At 39.2% G+C, this 25,111-nt stretch overlaps 1 protein-coding gene across 3 annotated transcripts in view; it reads right to left on the bottom strand.

Moving 5' to 3' along the window:
- NBEA (neurobeachin) overlaps nt 1-25,111 on the bottom strand; it is a 357,769-nt gene that overhangs the window by 215,628 nt on the left and 117,030 nt on the right. For 2 of the 3 annotated variants that reach the window (XM_079973311.1, XM_079973312.1), the window contains exons 33-35: nt 19,331-19,458; nt 11,688-11,749; nt 516-580 (exon numbers count right to left, since the gene is read on the bottom strand). In XM_079973311.1, coding sequence (XP_079829437.1) covers nt 516-580; nt 11,688-11,749; nt 19,331-19,458 — 255 coding nt within the window. Of the gene's footprint in view, nt 1-515; nt 581-11,687; nt 11,750-19,330; nt 19,459-21,822; nt 21,877-25,111 lie in introns of all 3 variants that reach the window. The other variant, XM_079973310.1, reaches the window with a different exon arrangement.

Genomic DNA, 25,111 nt, shown 5'->3' with positions numbered 1-25,111 from the left:
CAAATTAAAACATAATTAATCTGGATTGCACCCAAAGTTCTAACTGTCATCACAACGAACTGGCATGCATAAAGTATCTATTTTATAATCTAGTACCTCAAACTAACATAGGGAATTATGATAAAAAATAGTGCTCTGTCATTAACTGCACAAATACACTTTACTATATGATGTGCAGGGTACTCCAAAGCAGATGGAGCGGCAGATGGATTTGCAGATTGGGTTTCTTAGATTCTATCTGGAGTGGGGTGGACTTTGCTGCTTAAAGATGGTGGTTCAAATCTCAAAGCAACTTTAAACTATTGCATAGGTGTTCTTAGATAAATAAACATTTGAGTTCAGTATTTTATGTATTAACTAGAGAAGTATTTTCTAAGCAAAGCTTCCCTGCTGTTAAACTGTTTAATTAAAATAGTTTGTCCTCTGGTCTTCCTGGAGCAGATGGTGAAAGTATTATCACCCAAAGGAATTAGATACAAAATGACTACTTGTCCAAAAGCTTTAAAATTAATTACCTTCCTTCATTGATGAGCTCAATAAAAGCAAGTCCTGCATTCTTCTGTATAGAATTCTGCCATTCCTAAAGGGGAAGAATAAACCACCTTTTAAAAAAAGCAGCAATTAATTTTGAAAGTATTTAATTTTGATGTATAAAGATTATTTCATCCGTGTTTTACAAGGATTTCTCTGGTTACCATATGCTCACTCTTCACAAGGTCTCCATTCTTCCACTGCATTGTAACAGTACATACTGGAAATTTATATTTATTGTAAAATTGCATCAGATGTTTAAGCAAAATATGAAAGCAATCTACTAATTTAAGATGCATCATGTAAATGTTGTGACTAACTATTGTTAAAAGAAAGAGGCATTTAACTGACGAGCAGTTCAGAATTCCAAAGTCATAAAAGAGAATATAAAATATATTTTGGAACATTTTGCAAGAGTAAGGGTACCATCCTCCAGATCCTAGAAGAACCATCAAGGGAATCCCCCTTCACCATACTGCCACCTTTGAGTACTCATCAATGTTCAGCACTGGCTTTTCTAGTGCCTCACACAGCCCTACCATTGCAACCAGGATTGTCCTATTTTAAAAACGTGCTCCATTGATGGAGGAAAAGTGCTGAAACAGCCAGACAAAGAGGAGGTTAGGGGTGGAACAAGCATAAATGGACTGCTCCCCCATGTAGCCCATCTCTGGAGAGGTGGTTCTGCTGCTCTTGCCCAAACCAGACCAGGCTGAATGGGCATGTAATGGTTCTAGGGGGTTGCTCATGCGTAAATTGCCTCCACTCTTGGCTTGGTTGCCTGGTTGAACCCTTTCTGTCTGGACAGCCCTTCACTGCGTGGCTGTCTCAGTCGCTGGCAGAATCCGTCAGTGGGAGTTTCTTAAACTTCTTCCAGCACAAAAGTTCTTTGATGCCAAGTCTCCTCCTACTCTCCCTGCGCGGAAGTCTTCTGCGCAGGGAGGATGTGGGCAGCAGAGCACCTGTGCTCTCCCCACTAGTCTCCGTTGAAGAGTCCTGGAGCCTTTTCTCTGATTCCCCCATCTGCCCCCCTTCTCTCCTGGTGTTACGTTGATTTCCTTCCCCAGCAGCTGGGCTGCCTCTCTCCCTGCTGGGACCCTCTCCGGCATCGCTCTGGAGCCTTCCCTCCACCTCTGTCTCTGATGGCAGTTCCCTGACAGGGCAGGACAGTATTCTATTTTGAAGAGCTATTCTATCCTATTAGTCCAAAATTGCTACAATTTTCTTCTCATTTAATATAAACAAGTAACTCTCTGGAAATTAATACATTTTGACATCAATACACTTAGGCAGCGTTCCATGGTAAAAATTACTTAAAATAAACAGTGGTACCTCTGGTTGCGGACGGGATCCATTCCGGAGTTGGATCCCGAGGTTTCCGCAACCAGAGGGACCGCTTCTGCACATGCGCGTGGGAAGAAACCCGGAAAAATACTTAGTGTTTGCCACGTACGTATCCCAAAGGACACGTAACCGGAGGTGAACGTAAGCAGAGGTACCACTGTACTGCAATTCAACTTATTTAAACAACTGATATATTGTTGAACCCCAAAGTTTCTAAGGGGTGTAAAATGAAGTCGCCAAAGAGATACAAATGATAAAATCAGTTAAAATTAAGAATAAAATAATAAAATAAAAATATACGATTTCATATAACCATGAAAGCAATGGAGCTACATGTGATGAGTTAGCGCTAATCTCTGGGCCAGCATTGTTGCTGTTTACCTAGGAAGGACTGGGACAGGGCAAGGCAACAGTCTCCCTGGTACACCTGTGCAGCTCTGGTGTTGCTCCCATTCTATCCCAGCCCTTTCCAGGAAAGCACTAGCAATGGGAAGGGCAGCTCCATCTGATCATATGCTGAACATAAAGGGTTTTTAACTGTTTGGCCAAATCATGAAAGAATATCTACTTTGTTCCCAAAGTCCTTCCTATCACTAAGTCATGTGTCCATGCAGTAGCTGTGATGACTGCTCATCTCTGTATGCCAACACTATACAATCTCCCCCTTTATCCAAGATTTTCAAACCCAGGTATTCAGACCTATTTACACCTCTCTAACCTTCCACTACACTGCCGAGCAATCTTCTGCAAACACTACCATTTTGTGATACCCCACCCACATTTTAGTGGTGTAACATGTGTTTTCATAAACATGCAGAACTATCCAGTAACCACAGCGCACGAGATAAACTTTCTCCAAGCAGTGTGAATCAGGTGCTAGTAAAGTTGTAATAAAGTGACAATTTCCTGATCCATCAGGAACAAAGCAAAAATAATAATACTAATATAATAATAATAATAATAATAATAATAATAATAATAAATCAATCTGTATTTGCGTGAAATACCAGAATTTGTTATTTCAACACCTAATTCCCATTTGACAGCCTCTGACATCTCGCCCTAATGAGCATTGTCCAATTGTTGCAAAGTTCAAGCCTCTAGGCAGAGACTGCGCCGCCTCAATATTATGTACAGCGACTTATCCATAGTTTGCATTAAACAGATATTATATATAACAACACTGAAGTAAAAATGATTTCATTTGTAAGTAACTTGGGTTTCCTAATCATTTGAATGCCTCCAATGCACAGAGGAGAAGAGCTTTCCAAACTTTTTATATTGGTGACACTTTTTCATTTCGTGACTCGGTAATTCAACTTTAACTAGCAAGAGAGGATAAAAGAGTGGAGAAAGGAGCTGGCGGGAGAAGGAACTATTTTATATCTTATTTTTATGATTTTGTTAACTGCCCTGAATGTCTTTTGAAAATTAGATGGGATATAAATTTAAATAAATGAATACACACACACAATGTGAAAGGTAGCACAAGTATCCATATTGCCATGAAATTATAAAAATCAGGAAGTCATTAAGGCCAAGGGAGCCAATAGCAGCTTCCAGGTCATGTGGCCAGCATGACTAAGCCACTTCTGGTGAACCAGAGCAGCGCATGGAAACGCCGTCTACCTTCCTGCCACAGCGGTACCAATTTATCTACTTGCATTTTGGCGTGCTTTCAAACTGCTAGGTTGGCAGGAGCAGGGACCAAGCAACGGGAGCTCACCCCGTCGTGGGGCCACCCGTGTCCCCAGGAAGTCGTTACATGTCCCAATTTTGGACTCTTAGATATCAGGATAGAGAGACATTTTGGGGAAATACCATACCAGCACTAAGAATTTTCTAGAAAATTTTCTAGAAAGAAATTATTGACTTGCTGAACCATGTCTAAAAGGGATTTCTCTCACTGCTTCATTAAAAAAAAAAAAAATCTGAATCCAATTTATAACAGTTACCATTTCCCTTTCATTCTCTTTCCCCTGTGAAGTCATACTGAAAAATTACTCAGTAGCTATCTTCTCACCCAATAATGCCTGGGATGCAGCATCATTCAAGAGCATTTGGGGGGAACTGTGGCAACTGACGGGGGGAGATCATATTTTGGTGGCATCAGTCCTCCCCCCACTGTGAGAGCTGAATCTCAGGCATTCTGGTTGGCAGGATTTTTACAGCTAATTAGGTTGAGACTTACCCAGTCAGTAAATATATGGATATCATAATATCATGACCTGCTGACTAGAGATGGAAGGATTTATCAATTTTTGGTTGAATAATTGCATCACAAAATTCAGATAAGTGTGAATTTTGAAAGATGGCAGCTTCAGTTCTCATAATTGTTTTGAAAAGTGAAAATTTGATAGATTTGCTTTAAAATTCAAACCAAACCAAATCCAAATTTCTCCCCCATCCCTACTGCTGGCTTGATAAATCATAACTACTAGGAGCAAATACACCCCCTGACTAATGGAACACTTTCACCTCTTGAAGCAACATCACCTTTTGATTTGACAATATCACAAATCTTGTTATTTGGAGGGTGTAAATTTTATATGTTCTTTGTTTCTCCACGAATAAAGGCTTAATAAAATACTTGAGATTTGCCTTTGGGTTTCAGAAGCACTTGTCTAAACCATATAAATCTCCTGCCACTTAGCTCTACCAAGCTTAAGATTATATGCATTGGGATGATTAATTGTGCATGACCTTTACATCATTCCAAAGTACTCCTGCTTGCATTATCCAAGTGTCTTTAACTAGCTGGAGCTAAATATGTGGCAAAACCTTATTTTAATTTTATTTGTTAAACAATTTCTAACTCATTCAATCTGCTTTCAGACCTAGTGCCAGTACTGAAACTGCCTTACTTGATGAATGATCTGTGCCATGGGAAGGACACAGGACTGCAGTCCTGCTAATCCCATGGACATATTTCAATACCATCAACCACAGCATCCTTCTAGATAGGTGTCAAATCAGTGTCTGAGATCAGTAATGGAATAGTTGAGGTTTGATCACTGGGAGCTTAATCCCAATACAGAGGCACTCTTGATGGATACTTCACTGTTCAGGGAGTTTTTGTGTGTGGGTGTGTAGCATCTGTGCTAAGGAGTATCTCTCACTAGCCAAGACTGCTATGGCTATTCACGTTCTGATCACCCTAGAGTATTGTGGGAAAATGGTTGTTTGCACATAAGAGCATGGGCGAAAGTTTATTATTGCAAGGTGATTTCATAGCAGAAGGCATTGCTTGGAGCATGATCAACACGTGGACAGCTCATGCTGCCCCATGATTGGTCCACGCAGCATGGCCTGATCGACTACGTGGGCCTGGTGCGATGGCATGAGACCCATGTATTGTATTGTCTTTTATCTGCCAGCTGAGGGAAAAGTTGCTTCTTGGTATTTGTATCTTTTTGGCTACACACAATAAATGTTTGGCTGCAGCAGCTCCTGAAGCAGTCAGATTTCTTCAACCCATCTTTGCGTGAGACTGATTATTACGGATGTCGAGCAGGTTCTCGACATTGTAATGTGTTGTCAAAATACAGCCACTAGGCTACAGACTGGAACCATTCATGGGGATATCTCACTATTTAAACAAGTCCACTGGCCCCCTGTCAATTATGTGCCACTTTGAAAGTCTAGTTTGGGACCTGGATACATGAAAGAATGCCTTCTCTCATAATCACACAAATATGCCCAGTTTTCATTCTGTATGTTATTGGGCTTCCAACTCTCTGTATCGCCAGTCAACATAGCCAGTGGTCAGCAATTGTGGGGGTGTAGTCCAGCAATATCTGGGGGACCACAGGTTCCCCATTCCTTTTAAAAACATCAAATCAGAGAGTCCCAAAGTCTCATTATGGGGGGGGGGACTACTTTAACCTAACATCTAATAAGAATGAAGGGAAGGAACTTAGGGAGTGAGTTAGACACTTGTGGTGCTACTGCCACAAGGAATAACCATTCACTACATTCCAGTCAGCAGAGATACCTGGAACAGGGCCTATGAAGAAGATCTTAAAGTACAGCTAAGTTTATATGAGAAAATGAGGTATCTGAAGTATCTTGAAACTAGACAATTTATGTCTTTAAAGGTAAAAAAATTGCAGCTAGTTAGTTGCCTCTTCACGATATGGTTGCACTCCCTCCAAAGGAGCAGGTGTACAGTCTACATTGCTATTGTTGGAGGCCCAAATGCCTTAGCAGTTAAAAAAAAAATCAGGAGTAAAAATACAAGATTATTGTTACCACAAATAAACAGTAACTGAATAGTTGAGGTCCTCACATTCAGTTCTTGGGTGATGTCAACAGACATGGGCATCTAAACTCATTTGTGTGTGATTTTGTTCCCAGTGCTGCTTCTGAACACATCAGTAGCCACCTTCCGACCCAACGGAAGTTTCAATTGACTCCCCATAGGCTGCCTCACAGAAATCTTAAAGTACTCTACTCTGGATGCCTCTCATTATGATGGCTGGCAATCCAGGAAAGACTGCAGCTGGCATATCAATCTAAGCAGGTAAAATGTGCTCTTAAGCACGATCACTACCTGAGCATCCAGATATAGCACTGGATCCAAAACCACTGTATACAAGATAAGACAAGCTGCATTGAGTTTAGATGCTTTAGATCAATTACTGTTTATTTTTGGTAACAATGATCTTTTGTGTTTTTTCCATTAAATATCAGGTCCATTTCTAAATATATTTTCCACAATGCAATTTTTCCTTTTCATTTGTCATAGTTAATGGAGATAAAGGTGATACTATTTAAACATCAACATTTTAAAGCCACTGTTCTAAACACTTCTTTACTTATGCACTTATTTTAAGTACCTATTGACCACAGCTTCTTGTAAAGACATAATTTCAAAACAGTAACTTAGCTCTTGGGCTGAAGTTCTGCTATGTTCTCCTCCCTATGAGGGTCTCATAGGGACTCTCATCTGTTAACTATAAAGAAATCATTTTTGCTTGTTACAAGTGAAATCCCTCTTCATCAATCCTCAAGTAGTGCCTCTAGGGTGATCATGTATTCAGTGTATAATATCTGAAAGTAAACATGTTCCTAAGGAAAACGATAACAGTATCTCCCCCACCCCGCCCCCTGTGCTGGTCCTTCATTTAAAAGCCTTCAGTCAAGATCTCAAGATTATGGGCTTTGTGAAAGTTACATCACCAGAACACAAAAGTCCCTTTTGGTTAATCAGAAAAGTCAAATGTTCTTGGGAAAACATTATGCATATTTAAGCTAAATGTGTTTTAGAGTTTTAGGTCCCAAAACAGTTTCACTCTGTTCCCTGATTAGTTACTATATTGAAAAATATAAATGAACAATCTGTATTAAAGAATGAGACCTTTATTTTCTAGTTAAGAAAACAAAAACTACTGGCAGATACAGTACAGTTTTGTAGAAAGATGAAGACTCACAAGATTTGCCTAATGTACATCAGTATTCTGAAGAGGGGACTTATATAACAATCTGGAAATAGTTAGATGCTATTGTCGTTCTTAAAGAGAAAAGGAACCATTACTGAAAACCAAATCTGCTCTGTATCAAAGAAGGAGCTATACTTAAAAAGAGAAGAAAAGAAATTTAAGAAAAACTTCATGGTTTATTTGAGAAATCTGCCACAAAACAGTATCACAGATGTGATAAATAAAACTAGGCTATAGGGAACAAAGACCAGCTAATAAAGGGCAGATCTTGTCAAAAACAACATCTTAATCCCACCCACCCCTGAAAATTAACTTAATTCAAATGCATTGAACATGTCATTACATATTACGAATTTTCCAGAGGACCACTGTAGCTGCAATAACCAAAATCAATCTAATTTTAACCTCACGTTCATATGTGTGAAATGCGGTGTGTTAACATAAATGAAGGGAAGTTATTAAAAAGGGACAATAGCAACCAAAATGTAAAGAAACAACAGCCATTTCTCAGTGCCAAATAACGCAGTATCCCTTTAGGAGTTTCCATAAACCTTAAAGCGAATTTTTCACAAAGACTAAATTCCTCTGGGGAAACAGACTTGATTGCATATCCTTCGGAGTCTAAAAACCTGCCCATATGAACTGAATTATCCATGACATGTACCTTCAGACGTTTGTAATGTGATATTTCATGTAAATTTAGACCATACCTTGGACATGAGCCGCTGGCAATGTTAAGTTTATTCAGGAGCTCAGATAAGAAAAAAATTCTGACATCCTTGCTAATCTGTAGTCGTTAACATGGAATTTCCAACATAAAGAGCATAAAAGCACCTAATTTGCTGTAGCAAATGAAAGGAAAACAAACTTTGCATTTCCCTTTCCTTTTTCAGAGTCTACTGTTACCCTAGTTTATGCAAACAAAATATTTTCAAAAGCCTTCTCGGTCATCTATCTTTTTGAAGATAGATACTTCAAACTCTTACATCAGACTGCAAAATGTAATTAATTTAGAACATAAAATCAAAACTACTCTTGCTCTCAAGCACTGTCTAATGGTACCTGTATCACAAAATGGGGAACTTAACACAGGGAGACTACAAATATCAATTGGAAATGAAGGTTTTAATGCAGTAGGGAAGGTAGTAAACAGTATTTCCATTTTAGAGAAATATCAGCTAAGTTTCCAAGAAAATACCCATCTTCATTTGATTCATCATTTTGTATGACTAAAATGTTGGACAATGAGCTGTGAGACCAAGCTTTGAATCCCCACTCAGCCTAACCATCCTTACAGGGTTCTTGTGAGGAAAAAAGGAGGAAGGAAGAACTATGATGTCCTTGGAGGAAAGGTGAAATACAAATGTTAACAATAAAGTAATGCACTTTGCAACTAGTTTTCTCTCCACGTCTCAACTAAGTTTGCAGCCTGACTGATTATCACAATATTTTAATTAATTAGCAGTGCAATCCAGCACCGGTCTACTCTGAAAGAAACCACACTGAGCTCAGTGGGATTTGTTGCCAGGCAAGTGCATATAGGAAGGTCCCCAGATTTTTTAGAACTGTTTACTTAGAACAATGATGAGTGGCCCTCCAGATGTTGTTGGAATGCATAGAAGTTGATTAAGCATCTATGTTGTAGTAGATTAGTAAATTAGACTCTAATATGGAAGTGTCCCAACCCTTTCTTTCATATGGGCAGTTGCTCCTCCAATAGCTGGAATTCAGTACCAACCCACCTTCCAAATTCCAGTTGTTCTTCGGACAGTATGGACTAGGTTGCTGTTTCCAGAACACCCTAATCACAACCCGAAGAACCTGAATCATGAGTTATGCTTAATCATAATCATAATAAAAAATAGCTGCTCTATGGGCCATCACTTTTTTAGAAGCTGGTAAAGCTATTGGTTTTGAGGGATGGGAACTTTAGGCTGTTATTGTGAACTCTCTCTGTTGAGTTTTTATTTTATTTTACTTTCATCATTATAGTATTTTATCACTGTTGCACAGCTGTATAATACTTGGATTTTGACTTTGTTGTGGAACTTTGGTTCAGGATAGGGTGAAATTCAAATAAAATAACAGTGGTAATAAAAACAAGTATCAGGAAGGCTATTTTTCAGATTGCAAGCTCCTTGGAGCAGGAACCTCTTATAATCTGTTGATTTCCATGATCATTAATGATGCCAAATAAATAAAATAAAAAAACCACGGCACTGTTGAAAGTGATTAGTATGATCTTCCACTAGCCATAAAATATAGCACCCTACCTTACACATGTTTCCCTCCCAAAGGACGTTGGGATGGTGAAGGATCTTCTAAGACATTTTGCTCCCTGAGGTGCAGGAAAAGATGGTGCCTCGTCGTATTTCACATACAGAAACTGATTAGACTGACAGATGAACCTTAATTTAACACTGCTAATGGAGCAGTGTTCTCCTCCACATCTGAAGCATGTTTAGGGGGGCGATGTTAAGTCCTCCAGTAGAGGATAATGGCCAGGGAACTTCAAAGCAACATCAAGGTGGCTCCTGCACCAGCATCTCTTGCTGAGGCAGCTGCCTCACTTTACCTAATACTAAGGTCAGCCCTGCTCTTCAGAAAATTATGGAGTATAGGGTACCAACTACCAACTCCACAATCAAAACAGTTTTCTTAAATTCTGTGTACCTGTATTTCATTCCTATTTTTGTGAAATTTTGAATAAAATATATGCTTTGATACTTGGGGCTGAGGACTGGGAGAAGTGAAAAGGGAGTTAGGTACCCATCCACCTAACATTGCCTTTCAAACCATAAAATTAAAAACACAGTGTAGCTTTGTTTGTTGCATAGCTCCACTACAATGCTTAAAAGACAAAAATAACAAAGGAGCTTAAATTTCTCACTCTTCCCCTCAATCAATATTTGAGGCAAGTTACATCTCTAGAGTCCTTAATGGCAGGAATTCCTGGAGCCAGCAAATGAGTAATGTTAAACCTATGATTAGATGATGAGGCCATTAAAACACACTAGACCCTAATGCTGCATTCCACTTTATCCTTGTGAAATGCAGTTAAAACAAAGAGCACGTAAGAAGGTACTGGGAGTTATTCTCTCGCTCAAGAATCTGCCTATGAACTGCTTGTTAGAGAACTCGGGGGACTAAAAGAATATTTTGCTATTTCCCATGAATTAAGGACTTAAACTTTAGGTAACAAATTTTCCAAGTTCTCTGCAGGAGACGTTTTGAAGCTCAACCACTGGTGAGAAGCCCTGCTACTGATGTCTTTTCTTTACCACAAATCCACTCTGCTCACAACAACAACAACAACAAAAGGCTCAGTTGTTTCCTCATAGAATCCAAAGGAAAGTGCTACCAATCAACAAGCAAAGAGCAGGTAAGAGGGTAAAATACCTAAAACTAGGCATAATTGGCATTAACTTTCAACTCTGAATATTGCTAAAACATTTGAATCACTCATAGGCACAGAACTGATGGAAAAGGAGACAGAGCTAAGACTATCTAGAAAATCAGAAGGAAGTATACAATTAATGTCAATTCATTATATTCACAAAAATAACTTTATACGTGAATTTTGTACTTTGGAATACAGGTACTGTTTAAAACTGATCATAGAAAGAGAGAGATTGAAGTAATATATGGAGGAGAAATGAGTATACTTATTGAATTAGTAGGAGATAAAAGGACAGTTTATCTTCTAGTACTTTAATGTTAAAATCCGTATTTATTGTCCAATTAAAACTAAAAACAAAATCTCACATCCCGATGTCTTTTTTGGATTTCCTCCTTTCCCCGGCCTCAGAAATATGCCTTGAAGTGTGCTAACCCCCACCCCACCCTGTGGTTCCCGTGTTTCCTAGATTCTAGTCCAGTTACAAGATACCTGGTTATATTTCCCTGCATCCAGGATTCAGTAGCATACTGTATCTCATATTATTTTATCAATGGCATTTCAAATATAGCACCAAACTCTAAATGGCTTGCAAAGTAGACTGCACAAGCAATACTTCCATAGAGAAATATACTAGAACAAGCAAAATAAGCTGTCCATTTGCAAGATTTTTTTTAATGCTGAACCATCCATTAGTATTTAAGATTGGAGTTACTGGCCAATCCATTTATCCAGTTACTAATGCAATTTTAATTAAGCTTTATAATGAAATATTAGAATGTATTTTTAAAGTCATAGGTTTTATATCTGTGTACTTCAGCGGGAGTGTGAATGCTTGTATGGGTACTGATGTAAGAAAAATAAGGGTCTTCCTCTTCAAAAATGTTACGATGATAAACATTACACTGCATTTTGGTATGATGGAGCTGTCAACAGAACAAGTATTATATTGCTAAAGCCATGAATAAACTTACCTGTGAACAAAGAAGCATAACAAGCTCGACCACTGAGGTGCTAGACTTCATGCAAACAAGGCCTGTAACAAAGGTGAAAACATAGGTTCAGTCTATAAATATAAATAGTAAAACTTGTTTCCCCACCCCCTTCAATATGGAGCAATCTAGTAAATAATTCTTAGCAACAATCTAAATCAGTATTCATTTGTGACCCAATCATATTAATGCTTACTCAGAAGTAAGTGCTATTAATTTCAAATGTGCTTACTCCCAAGGAAGTATGCATAGGATTACAGATCTCTATTATTATCTCCCACATATCCAGAGGATTAAAAACAGTTTATTGTTATGAGTATGTACCCTGTTTTGCAGTGCAATACATTTTAATTACATTTTTGTTGTCTAGATAAAAACACACTAGAAATAGTCTTATGTGGCATGAGAAAGAGAGAGAATGAATATTCCTGAGTGCTGCAGGAGCCTCCCACCCCATGCTGACCCAGAGTGCACAAGGAAGCAACTGAACTCCCACAGACCAACATTCTCATCCCACTCTCATTTTGCTTATAGTGTCACACTTCAAGTTATTTCTAACGATCAGTCGTCTTGGTCTATCTACAAAGCTCCCAAATGGCAGCTTCTTTGGTTGCAAGATATTGGGCCCATGCCCCCTTGCAGTAGAGATAAATATCTCATTTGAATTCTTACTGAGTAATCAGAGTATCTTGACACATGTATAGCAAGTTTCAGCTTTCTAACTCACATGGGATTGATGTATGTGGATTGGTATATAACAGGCATGGGGCTCTTCTGACCCATAAGTTGAAAGAGGATATCCAGGCCATGCCTATGCCATGCCCTTCACAGTCCTCCTTGAATGCTTTTGCCCAGCTGATCTATTCTCGAACTGTGATAGTGCCTCTCACTTGCCTGGATGCAGAGGTAGGAGTGTGGGATGCAGAAACCTCTGCTTTGGTGTGACTAAAATGTAGCATACTATACTATCAGTTGCTCCACCCATTTTTGCTAGCACTTACTATTTCACCCCAATGCATGGCTGACTTTGTGCTGAAGTGTTGGCCTCTATTAAGAGATAAATTATGCAGTCCAACTTTTGACTGTTAATGTGTTTTTAAAATGTACAATTTTTAGACTGTTTTTGTAAGCGGAGGCTCCAAATATCAGCATTATAGCTAATGAGTCCGGCTTTGTAGGAAAAACGTACAGTGCCATAGAATTTCCTGGATTAGACATCTTAAACATTTCAAGTTCTTAGCCATGCATGTGCAGTATCTCCAAAATTTCATTATGTTAACAACAAAAATATGAGTTTGTTAATTGTAACATGTCAAGCCCTTTTAATAGATGACAGAAATTAACATACACTGGTTAGGATATCTTCCCATCATTACATTCTACATTCTCCATCCATAAATAAATAAAAAAAATCCGTATTTATAGTAAACAGAAGGCTGCACAATATATTTCAAGTAGTCAGAGAGAATGAAGATCTATTTCTTAATGTAACTAGCCTGCATCAGATTGGCTTGGAAATAAGCTGAGCCATGCCCCGAAAAAGAAAATCAGGAAATGGCTCGGTTCATTTATGAGTCAATACAAATTTGACCTTCCCTCTTATTTGAAAGTCAGGGATCGCTTGAAAGCCTCCCAGAGTCCTGGCTATCTTATGACAGCCACACAAAGCATTTGACATAAATAGTCTGCACAGATGAAAACTGCTGGTGATGGGGGAAAGCATCCACCCTGCTAGAGGACTCTTGGGGAAAGATGGTCCTTGCTGGGGGGCAAGCTCCTACCCACAAGCACTTTTAACAGCTGTAGCTGTCAAAATTAGCCAAGGATTTTGGAGGCCTTTCCAGTCCTTGACTAATCCCAATGTTTTTGGTTTAGGTTCCCTATGGGGTTTCTCCTAACTGTGCAAAGATGTAATTCTAGGGCTTGAAGGCTGGTTGAGTAGGATGGGGCAATTATGCCAGAAGAAGAACTGTGGGGTGCTTGCACTGATTGCTTCTTTTCTGATGAGAATGTTACAAGTCCCTAAAGCTCGTGTCTAAACATGTGGCAAGGCAGCTTCGCAAAAGCTCTAAATTCATCTTTTTTATTTAAATGTATTTATAAAATGCTTAATATTTTTAAATTTTCAAAATAGTGTACAATAGTATCTGTGTGTGTGTGTGTGTGTGTGTGTGTGTGTGTGTGAATATCTAATAAAGTAGAGCTTACAAAAACCTTTCAAATACAAGTGCTATAAGTCTCCTTATAGGAAAAGGCTAGGTGGAAAGTAATGTTCAGTTTGCTTCATACAAGCCCTATATGAATGAGCTTAAAAGCTAAACTAACAATGATAGGATGACAAACGTGCATTTTTTTGAAAATGAATTATGTTCCTTTAGTAAAAAATCATTGCTTGTAGCTCTAGGTTCAATAGGTATGGTGAAGAAGCAAATTGATTTAAAAAGGCGTGGATGAAGAGCCACTGGAGATAAAACTGTTTCTACAAAATAATACTTATATTTATTGTAGGTAATGGATAAATGTGCTTTTGTGCCCATTTTGCTAACAACCCCATCTTATTGTACAGCAAGACAGGACAAGCTGTAGGAAGCTGCTAGCATTCTACTCTATCAGATTTACAAGCAGACAGTTAATTAATAAAATAAGAAGTAGATGTAAAAATCTCATTTAAAGAGACAATTGCTGTAATTGATCAGCTTTTCTCATGCTCAAGAGCTGGAGGATCAAAAAGATTAATGGGACACTTATCACCTGCAAACCACATCAACTATTAGACATCTGACAAAAAGAGCTAAGCAGAAGGCATTACAGTCAAAGCACCCACAATTAGCATGGTCTACCATACTGCAAGGCCCAGATTCAGGTAGGTAGCCGTGTTGGTCTGACGCAGATGAAATAAATTAAAAAATTGTCCAGTAGCACCTTAGAGACCAACTACGTTTGTTCTGGGTAGAAGCTTTCGTGTGTATGGTGCTTCCTATTCCAGTCTGAACTCTTCTCACTTCTGCCCATGTTTCTGCCAAAGCAAGGAAGAGAAAAGCCCAAACTCTCCCCACCATCAACTGCCCAGTGGGAAGGACCTTGCCTTGATTACTAATAAATATTTTAATATAATTTTTTATTTAAAAATAGGTAATTTAAATGTTCATTATAGATCACTTGGGAAGGATCTGTATCCTCAAAAATGAGATACAAACTAACAGTACAGTGGTACCTCGGGTTGCAGACGCTTCAGGTTACATACGCTTCAAATTGCCTGCTAATGGCAGAATGACCTGTATTAACTCTGAACTGGGGGGGGGGGTGCTCCTCTCCAATGCTGCTTTTTTATGCAATGTGGCATCTGAAGAGCTTTCTGTTACCAAAGTGCTCAGCCCCTTGACTCCAGAAGTTTTGCCCTACCGGCTCTGGCCTTTGCAAAAGCACGAAGGAAGCAAACCTTGACACAGATTGGCTACCCTCCCTAACGTGAGATAAATTCACTATTGACTCAGAGGAGCCCAGAGTGCTGGATATTGTTGAAAAACGCCCTGGGTTGCCCCTGCAGCCCCCGAACTCTGAGTGTCCACCGGTATGCTTAGTTCTAGAAAAGGCATTTCCCTTCTTCTCCAGTGAGCTTCAGCGACATATATCTAATGATATATGCACACTAATCTTTTAGCATAATACAGCAAGAAGCATGAGACATCGTAGAGCTAATCTACGTATTGATTTACACACTATGTACAAACAAAGGATTCATGGCATCCTTTCCAGTTCCGAGAGAAGAACAGACAGAAGTAAAAGCAAAAGTACAGTACAATAGCTGATAAAGCAGAAGAGATAACTGTCTTCCGTTCCCACACTCAGGCATGTGATTTACACCATCTCTTCTGCAGCATTGGAGGCGTGAAATGCTAACAGATATATGGTAATGCCTAACTATACCTGATCTATTTGCCAACTGCCAACATGAGCATACACGTCTATCTGGTCATTAATTACCCTGGCAAGATACATGTGTCCTTTCCAGTTGGGAGTGTCCCAAAGGTAACCTTATCAACAGCTATTTGCAGCACAAGAAACTCCACAGGTATCCAACCACAGGAGTCAACTCCTAGGGGCTGAGGTCCCTTGCCCCCTCAATAAAGTATGTGAGAGGGCTAGCCCTCCCCCCAGTTGATGGACACTGCCATTCAAATGGTATGTGTATACCATGACTGGTAGTCAGTTTTTGGGCGGGACTTACCTGGGCCTCCCCAATATTTTATTCAAGTTGGCACCCCTGTACCCACCCATGTTGTGCTTGGCATTCAAGTCCAAATGTGGAATAGATTTAAGGAACCTTGCCCTTATTAGCTCCTGAATCTCATATTGCCTGATCATTCTCTTACCTCTAAGTGCTTAACATACTACCGTTTTTCTTTAAAATACTGTTTCCTTTCCCTAGCCCCAGCCACAGTCTATTTGTCTCAGGTAACAATCTTATTTGCTTGTTCTCAATATACCATGTAGTACAGCCCACTATACTGAGTCACCTAGAAATTCAGGTCACTGCTTGACCTCCTTGGCACTTTCAGGGCCAGCTGCTCCAATCCCAGCTAGTTTACATCATTGCCTCTTATGCTCCACTCTCCTGCCTCCCCTCCATGTTAGTCAAGAACCCTGAGGAGATACAAGCGTTATATTTTTCCTTGAGGTAATCTGGTTTTAGAAATATATCAGCCGTTTGTTTATGGGATGTGACCTTTTAAATCATAATGGCTTGGAGTCAGGTTTATTTGAAAGATCGCCTACTTCGATATGTAGCTATCCAAACCTTGAGATCTTCCAAGAGAGTCCATTCCACTGTTGAACAGCTCTTATAGTCAGAAAGTTCTTCCTGATATTTAGTCAGAATCTCCTTTCTTGTAACTTGAAGTCATTGGCTCAGGTCCTACCCTCAGGAGCTGGAGAAAACAAGCTTGCTCTATCTTCCATGTGACAGTTCCTTAGATATTTGAAGATGGCTATCATAGCTCCTCTCTGTCTCCTCTTTTCCATGCTAAACCCCTCAACCATTCCTCATAAGACTTGCTTTCCAGACCTTTCATCATCTTGGTTACCCTCCTCTGCATACATTCAAGCTTGGGTGATATACACATATAGTTTCATAATGAATCTTTATCTAGGATAATTTCACCCCATGAAATACCCAGAGTTTGTCTCAGCAATGTCTCCTTCATGACCTACATCTAACCCTGTTCAGATCGCATTGAATAATTGATACCTCATAATAAGAAGGATAACATGACATGTACTTCAGAGACAGCTGGGCACAGACTGCAACTATCCAAAAGGCAGAACATTTAGAAGTATTTAGGTCAGGATTTCTTTTAAAAGGCATTTCAAGAGCTTAGAGCTTTCTTTGAACATCAAGGCATAATAACTGTATTTTGGTTTTCTCTGTCACACAGATATAATCTACTCCAATACAAGTTCCTTAGCTGTGTCCTGTTAGATGAATCAATGAAGCTAAAAATTAGGGATGAATGAATATACGCCATTCATGTAAGACCCATTTGAGTTCAATGCAGTTTGGGTTCAATTGGAGTTTACAATTGCAGACCAAGTCCACCCCTCAGCCAATCCCACTTGCCTGCCTCCTTACTTACAACTAGTCTTAATATATGGTATTCGCTGGCATCTTCCTCCTCCTTAGTCTCAATGTTGCTTCTGTAGAACTTGAAAGCATAGAAGAAGATAGGGACTAAACTAGAATAAGTGGCTCTGCCTGTTACTGAACCCAGCTCCACATACTGTTGGGCTCTATGCCTTCTGCCCTACCTGCCCCAATGGGTACCAGCCACCCTACTGAAGAGAGAACAGAATGTGTTCCAATTAATCATCAGTAAGGGGGTTATTCTGGTGATTCCACACCGCCCCCCCCCAAGAATGTCTGACCTTATACATTTCCTGGTACAGTGGTACCTCTGGTTAAGAACTGAATTCGTTCCAGAGGTCTGTTCTTAACCTGAAACCGTTCTTAACTTGACGTACCACTTTAACAAATGGGGTCTCACACTGCTGCCGCACCACCACCACACGATTTCTGTTCTCATCCTGAAGTAAAGTTCTTAATCCAAGGTACTACTTCCAGGTTAGCGGAGTCTGTAACCTGAAGCATTTGTAACCTGAAGTGTTTGTAACCCTGTATTAGTTTGAGACCACAATTTCTTGCTATGATGGACACTACCTTACAAACAAGATATTGAATTTCAAAGTAACCTGCTGATTTAAAATACACAGATACAAATTATAAGACATAAATAAAAAGACACATTATCTTTCAGATTTTAGATATGTCTGTTTATTCAAGTATCAGATGCAACTGCACTACAATGGATTGTTAAGATCTGCTACTATGCATTGCAGGTAAAGATTTTTCTGTCTCTAACTGGACATGGGACAATGCTTGAAGCAGATTGTGCTGCGACCAAAATGACCCCCCAAATCCTGTGGTAACAGCTGCTGCTTAGTTCCTCCTGTGTAGCGCTTCTTCCTCCCGCCCCAATCTCTCTTGTCAAACAATATCTTCTGCCAAATAGCATGGAAATTGTCAAGACCCTGAGCACTGCCTCTACTGGAAGGCAAGCATGTTAATGTCTATTGTGAGCATCTCTTTAACCTTTCATCATTCACATTCAATCATTCCCTGAACCTGACTGCAGGCATACTTATGTAATACAGCACCTCTTCAGGTATATTTAACTAAACAAGATTTTTTGTATAGGAAGCATTCAGTATTCTAGAGAGTACAGAGGCTGGAAAGCCACATTCAGGTATGCCATTTCAGCACACATCTCTTATGTCAGCATCAAGTAACACAATGAAAAGCCCTGCTGAGCATATGCATCAAATTCCATTGAGCTATAGAGAATACACACAGTAAGCAGAATCCACGTTGTTTCTGCTTATGACAGAACTAGTACTGTATGCAATTGAAAAAATATATCCCTGCTGTGAAATTTATAATAAAATTTAATTTATGGATTTCTTTTACATTATCAGCTACTGCGGCAGGTGCTCGAGAAGGCCTATTTCAATATATCTCTATATAAAAGTTAACTGAGATAATTAGCAAAGATAAGCAGATACTCAGTTACTTCATTAACTGCCTGGTGTCAATGAATTCTCAAGTGTAACTGGCTATTTTTTTTTCAGTCCCTGTGAAAAATGAGAGAATGGGTGGTAAAATGTGTAAAGTGATGGATGGGGGAGGAATCAAAATTTCACATATACAAGCATAGGCTCTGAACTGGTGGTGATTGACTGTCATGGACCGTTTGGGTGCAAAGGAATGGTGGCTACAGGTAGTGGTTAGTGAGAGGAGAGTTTAACCACGATTCTAGTTGGAACAACACACAAAGCTGAACCTTTGCCTAGCTTCCAAGGACAGGGTAGAACAAAGCAGCTGCAATCTCCTCTTTGGGAGCCAACAAGTTTGCACTAAGCCACAGTTTGGCTCAGTGTTACATGTGAAGATGGCCAATGCATTGACACCAGATAGCATATATGAATTATGTTGGAACTGAAAAATTGGTCGAGATGTCATAATTGCAAGCTCTACTTCTTTAAAAGAATGAACAATAATGATAAAGTATTACCTTCTATTAGAAGCTCTTGTCCGTGACTGCCCAGCAGAGTACGAGACAGGAAAGGGGCAAAATCCACAAAGATTTCCCGAAGGAGTGGGGCCACTTTTTCCAAAGCTCTCTCAAGCTTTGCAGTGATGCTGTTGAAAACAAAGTACATTGTGTCTAGAAATACAAGCAACGCAAGATATCACACAACTTATTGATGCTTCCCAGAATTTGAGGGATGTACATATCCACAGTTAAAATCAATGGGTCTACACTAAGTATTACTTAGCTAGATATCACCCACAGTAATTAAAATAATTTAAGCTAATACAGCAACACAGGTATCACCAAAGTGACAAAACCTCCTGCATCATAATATGTTATATATACTAAATAAATCAGAATTTATCATTTTCTGTTTTCCTCAAAAGAGATAATATATGGATATGTCTGCCCTTCATACTGATGCATTTATACCATATAAGCAATTTAAAGTTTAATCCATTTTGTGTGTGAGTGCTAAACTTTATTCGGAAAAACCTTAGTCATGATTTCTTTGAAATTAGTCCTCCCAAGTTCAGTTGCACCCATTTCATGTTAAGTTATACTCAGGATTGCAGCCTTGATTTTCTTAGGCCACTTGACTAAATGCTGGGCTTTTCTTTAGCATGTGCTCAGGAGTGTGCAGTTAAGTTGGTTATTTATGCTAAAGTAAAGCAGTACCAGATTGGGAAAGTGCATGTAGACCATCCCCATCAGAGGTATTTTTGTTTTACGTCAAAAGACCCAAAAACCTAGCTATGGCCAGCATTTTGCATCTTGTGCCAGACACAAACATATCAGACATTGACCATTTCAACTTGTCAACCAGGTTTCTTTTTAAACATCAACAACACCACCTCAGTCAGTGCTATTTTTAAAGAAGAGTTTGCGATGGTTTATTAACTTGTTCAAATGTTAAAATCCCACAGTTTCTAATGTACAAATTAACTTAATTTTGCATTCTTTACAAGTGACATGACAAAGCTATTACAACTGTCCCATTCAAATAACCTTTCAAACATTGGGTCATCAATTATTGCTTTATTTATGCAGTGTATACATTGTATGTCCAGTTCCTAGTCTCATTTTCTAGTCTGATGTCCTTGCAAATCACAGCCAAAAAGTACTTTATTTTTGTAAGACATATGAACTTAGAAGAAGAAGAGTTTGGATTTGATATCCCGCTTTATCACTACCCTAAGGAGTCTCAAAGCAGCTAACATTCTCCTTTCCCTTCCTCCCCCACAACAAACACTCTGTGAGGTGAGTGAGAAGTGTGACTAGCCCAAGGTCACCCAGCAGCTGCGTGTGGAAGAGCGGGGAATCGAACCCGGTTCCCCAGATTACGAGTCCACCGCTCTTAACCACTACACCACACTGGCTACATTCCTTAGGAAGGAATGTAGAAAGTGCCTTATACCAAATCAGACCATTGGTCCATCTAGCTCAGTTTTGTCTACACTGAAAGGCAGTAGCTCTCTGGGATTTCAGGCAGGGGTCATTTCCAGCCTTATATGGATATACCAGGGTTTGACCCTGGGAACACCTGCATACAAAGGACATGCTCTTCTTCTGAGCTACAGGCCTTCCCCATACTGTATTGTCTCTACCCACTCGATTGCTATGAATTGTACAAATATTACCAAACACTAAAGAGGGAGAAGCAAAGAGTAGTTAAGGAAAACACCATTTCATTAATTTTAAAGTTTATTTCCTCTTTTCCATGTGTTCTAGGTAGATTACAAATATATATAGTATAACAAAATGAATACAATCATTCATAAGGTTAATAAAACATGGCATGAACTGCTTCTTTAAATAGATAATGTTAACCAACTTGGAGACGGATATATTTGGGCTTCTTTTCATTATGTTGTTTGTTTAAATAACTATTAAATGGAAATAATTTATTAATAATGGCAAAATAGCCACTGCTAGGTACATCCTGTATGCTTTTAACCCAATAAAAAGGAAAGCAACTTGAAATTACCACTACCTATTAACAGTGGTGCAGAGAGGGCTGAATTTTGTGGCTGAAGGTGAGGCTCCAAATGCCTGGCTAGAGAGCAACAGATGAGGAGACAATGATGGCAAACAGACCAAGTGTCAACATGAGCATCTAAAGGGGTCCCAATAACACTGTTGAGAGTCTAAAGTTAACTAGTTGCACCACTTCCCATAAGCTATCTACTATAAATGCAAAGCCATTTGACTTGTTTTTATGATGTAGCAGGTCACAGAAACTATGTATGCTTAGGACAGCTAAAGCAGAACTACAGATGATGCACATTTGTAGTTGGAGCTGACAGGCTCTCTGGTCATCTTTGCAGAACCACAAGTTTGCAAAACCACCCAGGACTGGCCTAGACAGTTCAAAAACTATATAATGTTGTTCTGTTAATATCTGAACTGTCCTGGATCCCCAGTGGCCAAGATTTCACATGCTTTTTTTGGGACTGGAAATTTATTTTTACCTTGAATATAGGAGCTCATCAAAACTGGATAGTTTTTGGTGCATTTGTGAAACCCTAACATAAAAACAAAATAAAACAACTATTGCATATTTAAGAATCAGAAATAGATGTGAGAGCATTGTATCTACCAAAGGCCAGACTGCATTCCACCCGAGGGGGGGGGTAATCCATGTGGCAACCACAGTAGATGGTTCAGGAAAACTGGTTTGGGACACAAAGCTATCAAGATGTGACCACTACCCCATGTGGTGAGCCATGTAACTGCAGTCTCTCCAGGTTTGAGGCCTTGTAAAAATAAGCCCAGAACTTGTATATCCCATAGTTACTTAGTCTCTGTTAGTAGGCAGTTCTATTAGTAGAACATAGGACTAAACTCAGTACTGAGCCAGGTCCCAGTGCAGTTGAGAATTCAAACGAGAAGACCAATCCACACCATAGGCTATCTATATTATTATTATTATTATTATTATTATTATTATTATTATTATGCCCTATACCCATAGATCTCAAGGCAGTTCTACATATAGCAGGAGACAGGCTCAAGCCATCTCTCTTCCACTACAGTCATACCTCGGGATACCTCGGGATGAATACGCTTCAGGTTGAGCATTTTTGGGTTGCACTCAGCGGTGACCTGGAAGTAACGGAACGTGTTACTTCTGGGTTTCGCCACTCGCACATGTGCAGACACTCAAAATGACGTCGCGCGCATGCGCAGAAGCAGCAAAACGCGACCTGCGCAGGCACGTGTTACATTCGCTTCAGGATGCGAACAGGGCTCTGGAACGGATTCCGTTCTCATCCAGAGGTACCACTGTACTGCAATGCCATATCAGAAAGAGCATATAAATATGAGAACAGTCTCTTAAATATAAGCATTATCTATCTTTTTATCATCCTACAGGACTCAGCTATTCCACTGCTTAGCAATAGTCATCCTTACAAGAACAATCTTTAAAATGGTTAAGGCATTGCTGGATTATAATGGTGAAATGCCTGCATGCTCATGCTTGCAACTCTGTTTTATAGCCCTCCTAGAAAAGAGCATTATGAAGCAAATTGTGCAAAAACAATTCTCAGAAATTATCTGAGAGATAAGCCAGCCCTACTGCTTCTGCCTTTCAGACTTTTTAGTAAATCAGTGAAGTCAGGGCTGTGATTAACATGGGAGTTGTTTTATTGGAATCCATGGGATCCTAAGACCTGCTGTTTTTCCCTCCCCTTTCCTGTACTTTTCTTTCCTGTTTCTGCCTCATTTTCAAGGCCTTGGGATCTCCACAGTTACATTTTGTAACTTCATAATGTGAAAACTTTGCAAAGACGCTATGCAGGCGCTTACGTCCAGGCTCTCACGAAGAATTCAGTGTATAGTAAACTTACAATAAAATGGCATACACGTCTATTGAGAAGCAAATCTCTTTGTATTCAATGGTGCTTACTCCAAGCGAGGTGGGTACAAGATTTCAGCCTTGGCTTTTTTGTGAGGTTAGGGTCAAAAGGTTCATAGTGAAGGGGTCAGTACTGCTGCAAATAAAACATAACTTATAAGCAGCTTACTATGTTCAAAGTCAATTTATAAAGGAGGGGTTTAAAATCAAATCATACTTTTAACACAATTAAATTATTATTTAACAGAATTAAATTTATTCTATTACATTTTTAAATCCTGTTAGCTATTCGCAATGGTTTTGCCATTTGGAAAATGGAAGCAGGTTTTATTTATTTTTTACTGTGCAATTAGGGAAAACACAGAATGTATGTTTTTCCTAAACGTTTTGCCTGTAAAGATAAACCTGTAAAACTAAAAAAAAATTAAACGGAGGCCCAGCTCCAGTGGCTACAGGCCTAAACTAACTCCTCTTAGGAATCAATCCAACCTGGGAATAAGCTCAACTGAACACAAGTGGGGCTTACACACATTATTTAAGCCAGATTGAAGCCTTGGAGTTATACTAATCTGAAGGGGTGAGGTCCCAGAGAAAAATATTTTGCTTTCTAGTACAAAGACATATTACTCTGGTTAAAGAAACAAACATTTGATGTGAGTTCCCTTTCACATCCATTTTAGACCTCCTTCTGTCTCAACAACAATCAGGTGGAGAAGAGTAGGCTGAGAGTTGGTGACTGGGTCAAGGCAGGAAATGAGTAAAACAAGGATGAAAAAAGTGAATTTAAAATGTAGAACTGCACGTGCTCAGAGTATTTTATTTTTGTTTATCAAGGTTGATAAATGTTTTGCAGGAGTTTTGCTGAGTTGCGAAACTACACACACATGGAGTATTTTTGGTAGTCACAAGACTTATTTTGTGGTACTTTATTTCAAGCATTCGTTTTGGGGGGAACAGGGGCCCTATTTTGGGAAGTAAAATAGCCCCCTAGCCACCTTGGACCAAGAGTATATTTTCTCCAACATAGTTCCACTGAGCACTGATTCTGATACAGCTTTCAAAACCTATCCTAAAGTTACCCCCCACCCACCCAATAATGCTCACTCAGTTGTTATAAAAACACATGGAAAGATATACATGGAATCAGGGCCACCCCACCAATTAGCCTCGGAGAGGCAGTTGCCTCATGGCGTAGGCTGGAGACAGATCTGTCCCCAGGAGCAGACTGCTCGCTGCCTCAGCAGCAGGGGAGGCAGAGGGGATGGTGGTGGAGGATGAGGTAGGGGCAGCCCCATTTTCTGTTTTGCTTCAAGTGGCAAAATGTCCTAAGCCGGCCCTTCATGGGATATCCAACTGAGTAAAGAGATATAAAGCTTGTATTCTTTGTGATTATTGGAATTTTCCCTTGGGAACAAATTAAAAGTATGTATATAAAACTGGCCATTACTGGAATTTTATCTTCCCGAAGAAGCATTTTGTTTTCATTGTAACGTGCTCACAAAAGCAATGTCATTTTTACCAGAAGTGTCACAAAACAATGCAGAAGGGGAAAGATAAAGAATTATGCTGATTGCTGATTGGTTTTTTTCTTGGTTTGTATGTGGTGTTCTCAATCTAAAAATGGCATTAACAAAAATAAAAAAATATGAGAATTACATACAACTTATCACGTAGGGAAGAAGGTTTTTAGCCCATACAACATATATCTCTGGAGACATAGAAAAGGGGTTTAGCAATTGAGAATTAGAAATTGATTATTTTGCTATTTAAACTAAATGCAACTGTGCAGTTTAGAGGCCATAGGAAGAGGGAAATCTTTAAAAAAATAAGGTTGTCTTAATATATACTTATGGAAAACCATGTTTTATGTAAAATCCAATGATATTTTGAATGGTGAAATA

The sequence above is a fragment of the Podarcis cretensis genome, assembly GCF_951804945.1.
Source record: "Podarcis cretensis genome assembly, chromosome: 4".
Taxonomy (NCBI): domain Eukaryota; kingdom Metazoa; phylum Chordata; class Lepidosauria; order Squamata; family Lacertidae; genus Podarcis; species Podarcis cretensis.
This window is presented reverse-complemented; position numbering and strand designations above follow the sequence as displayed.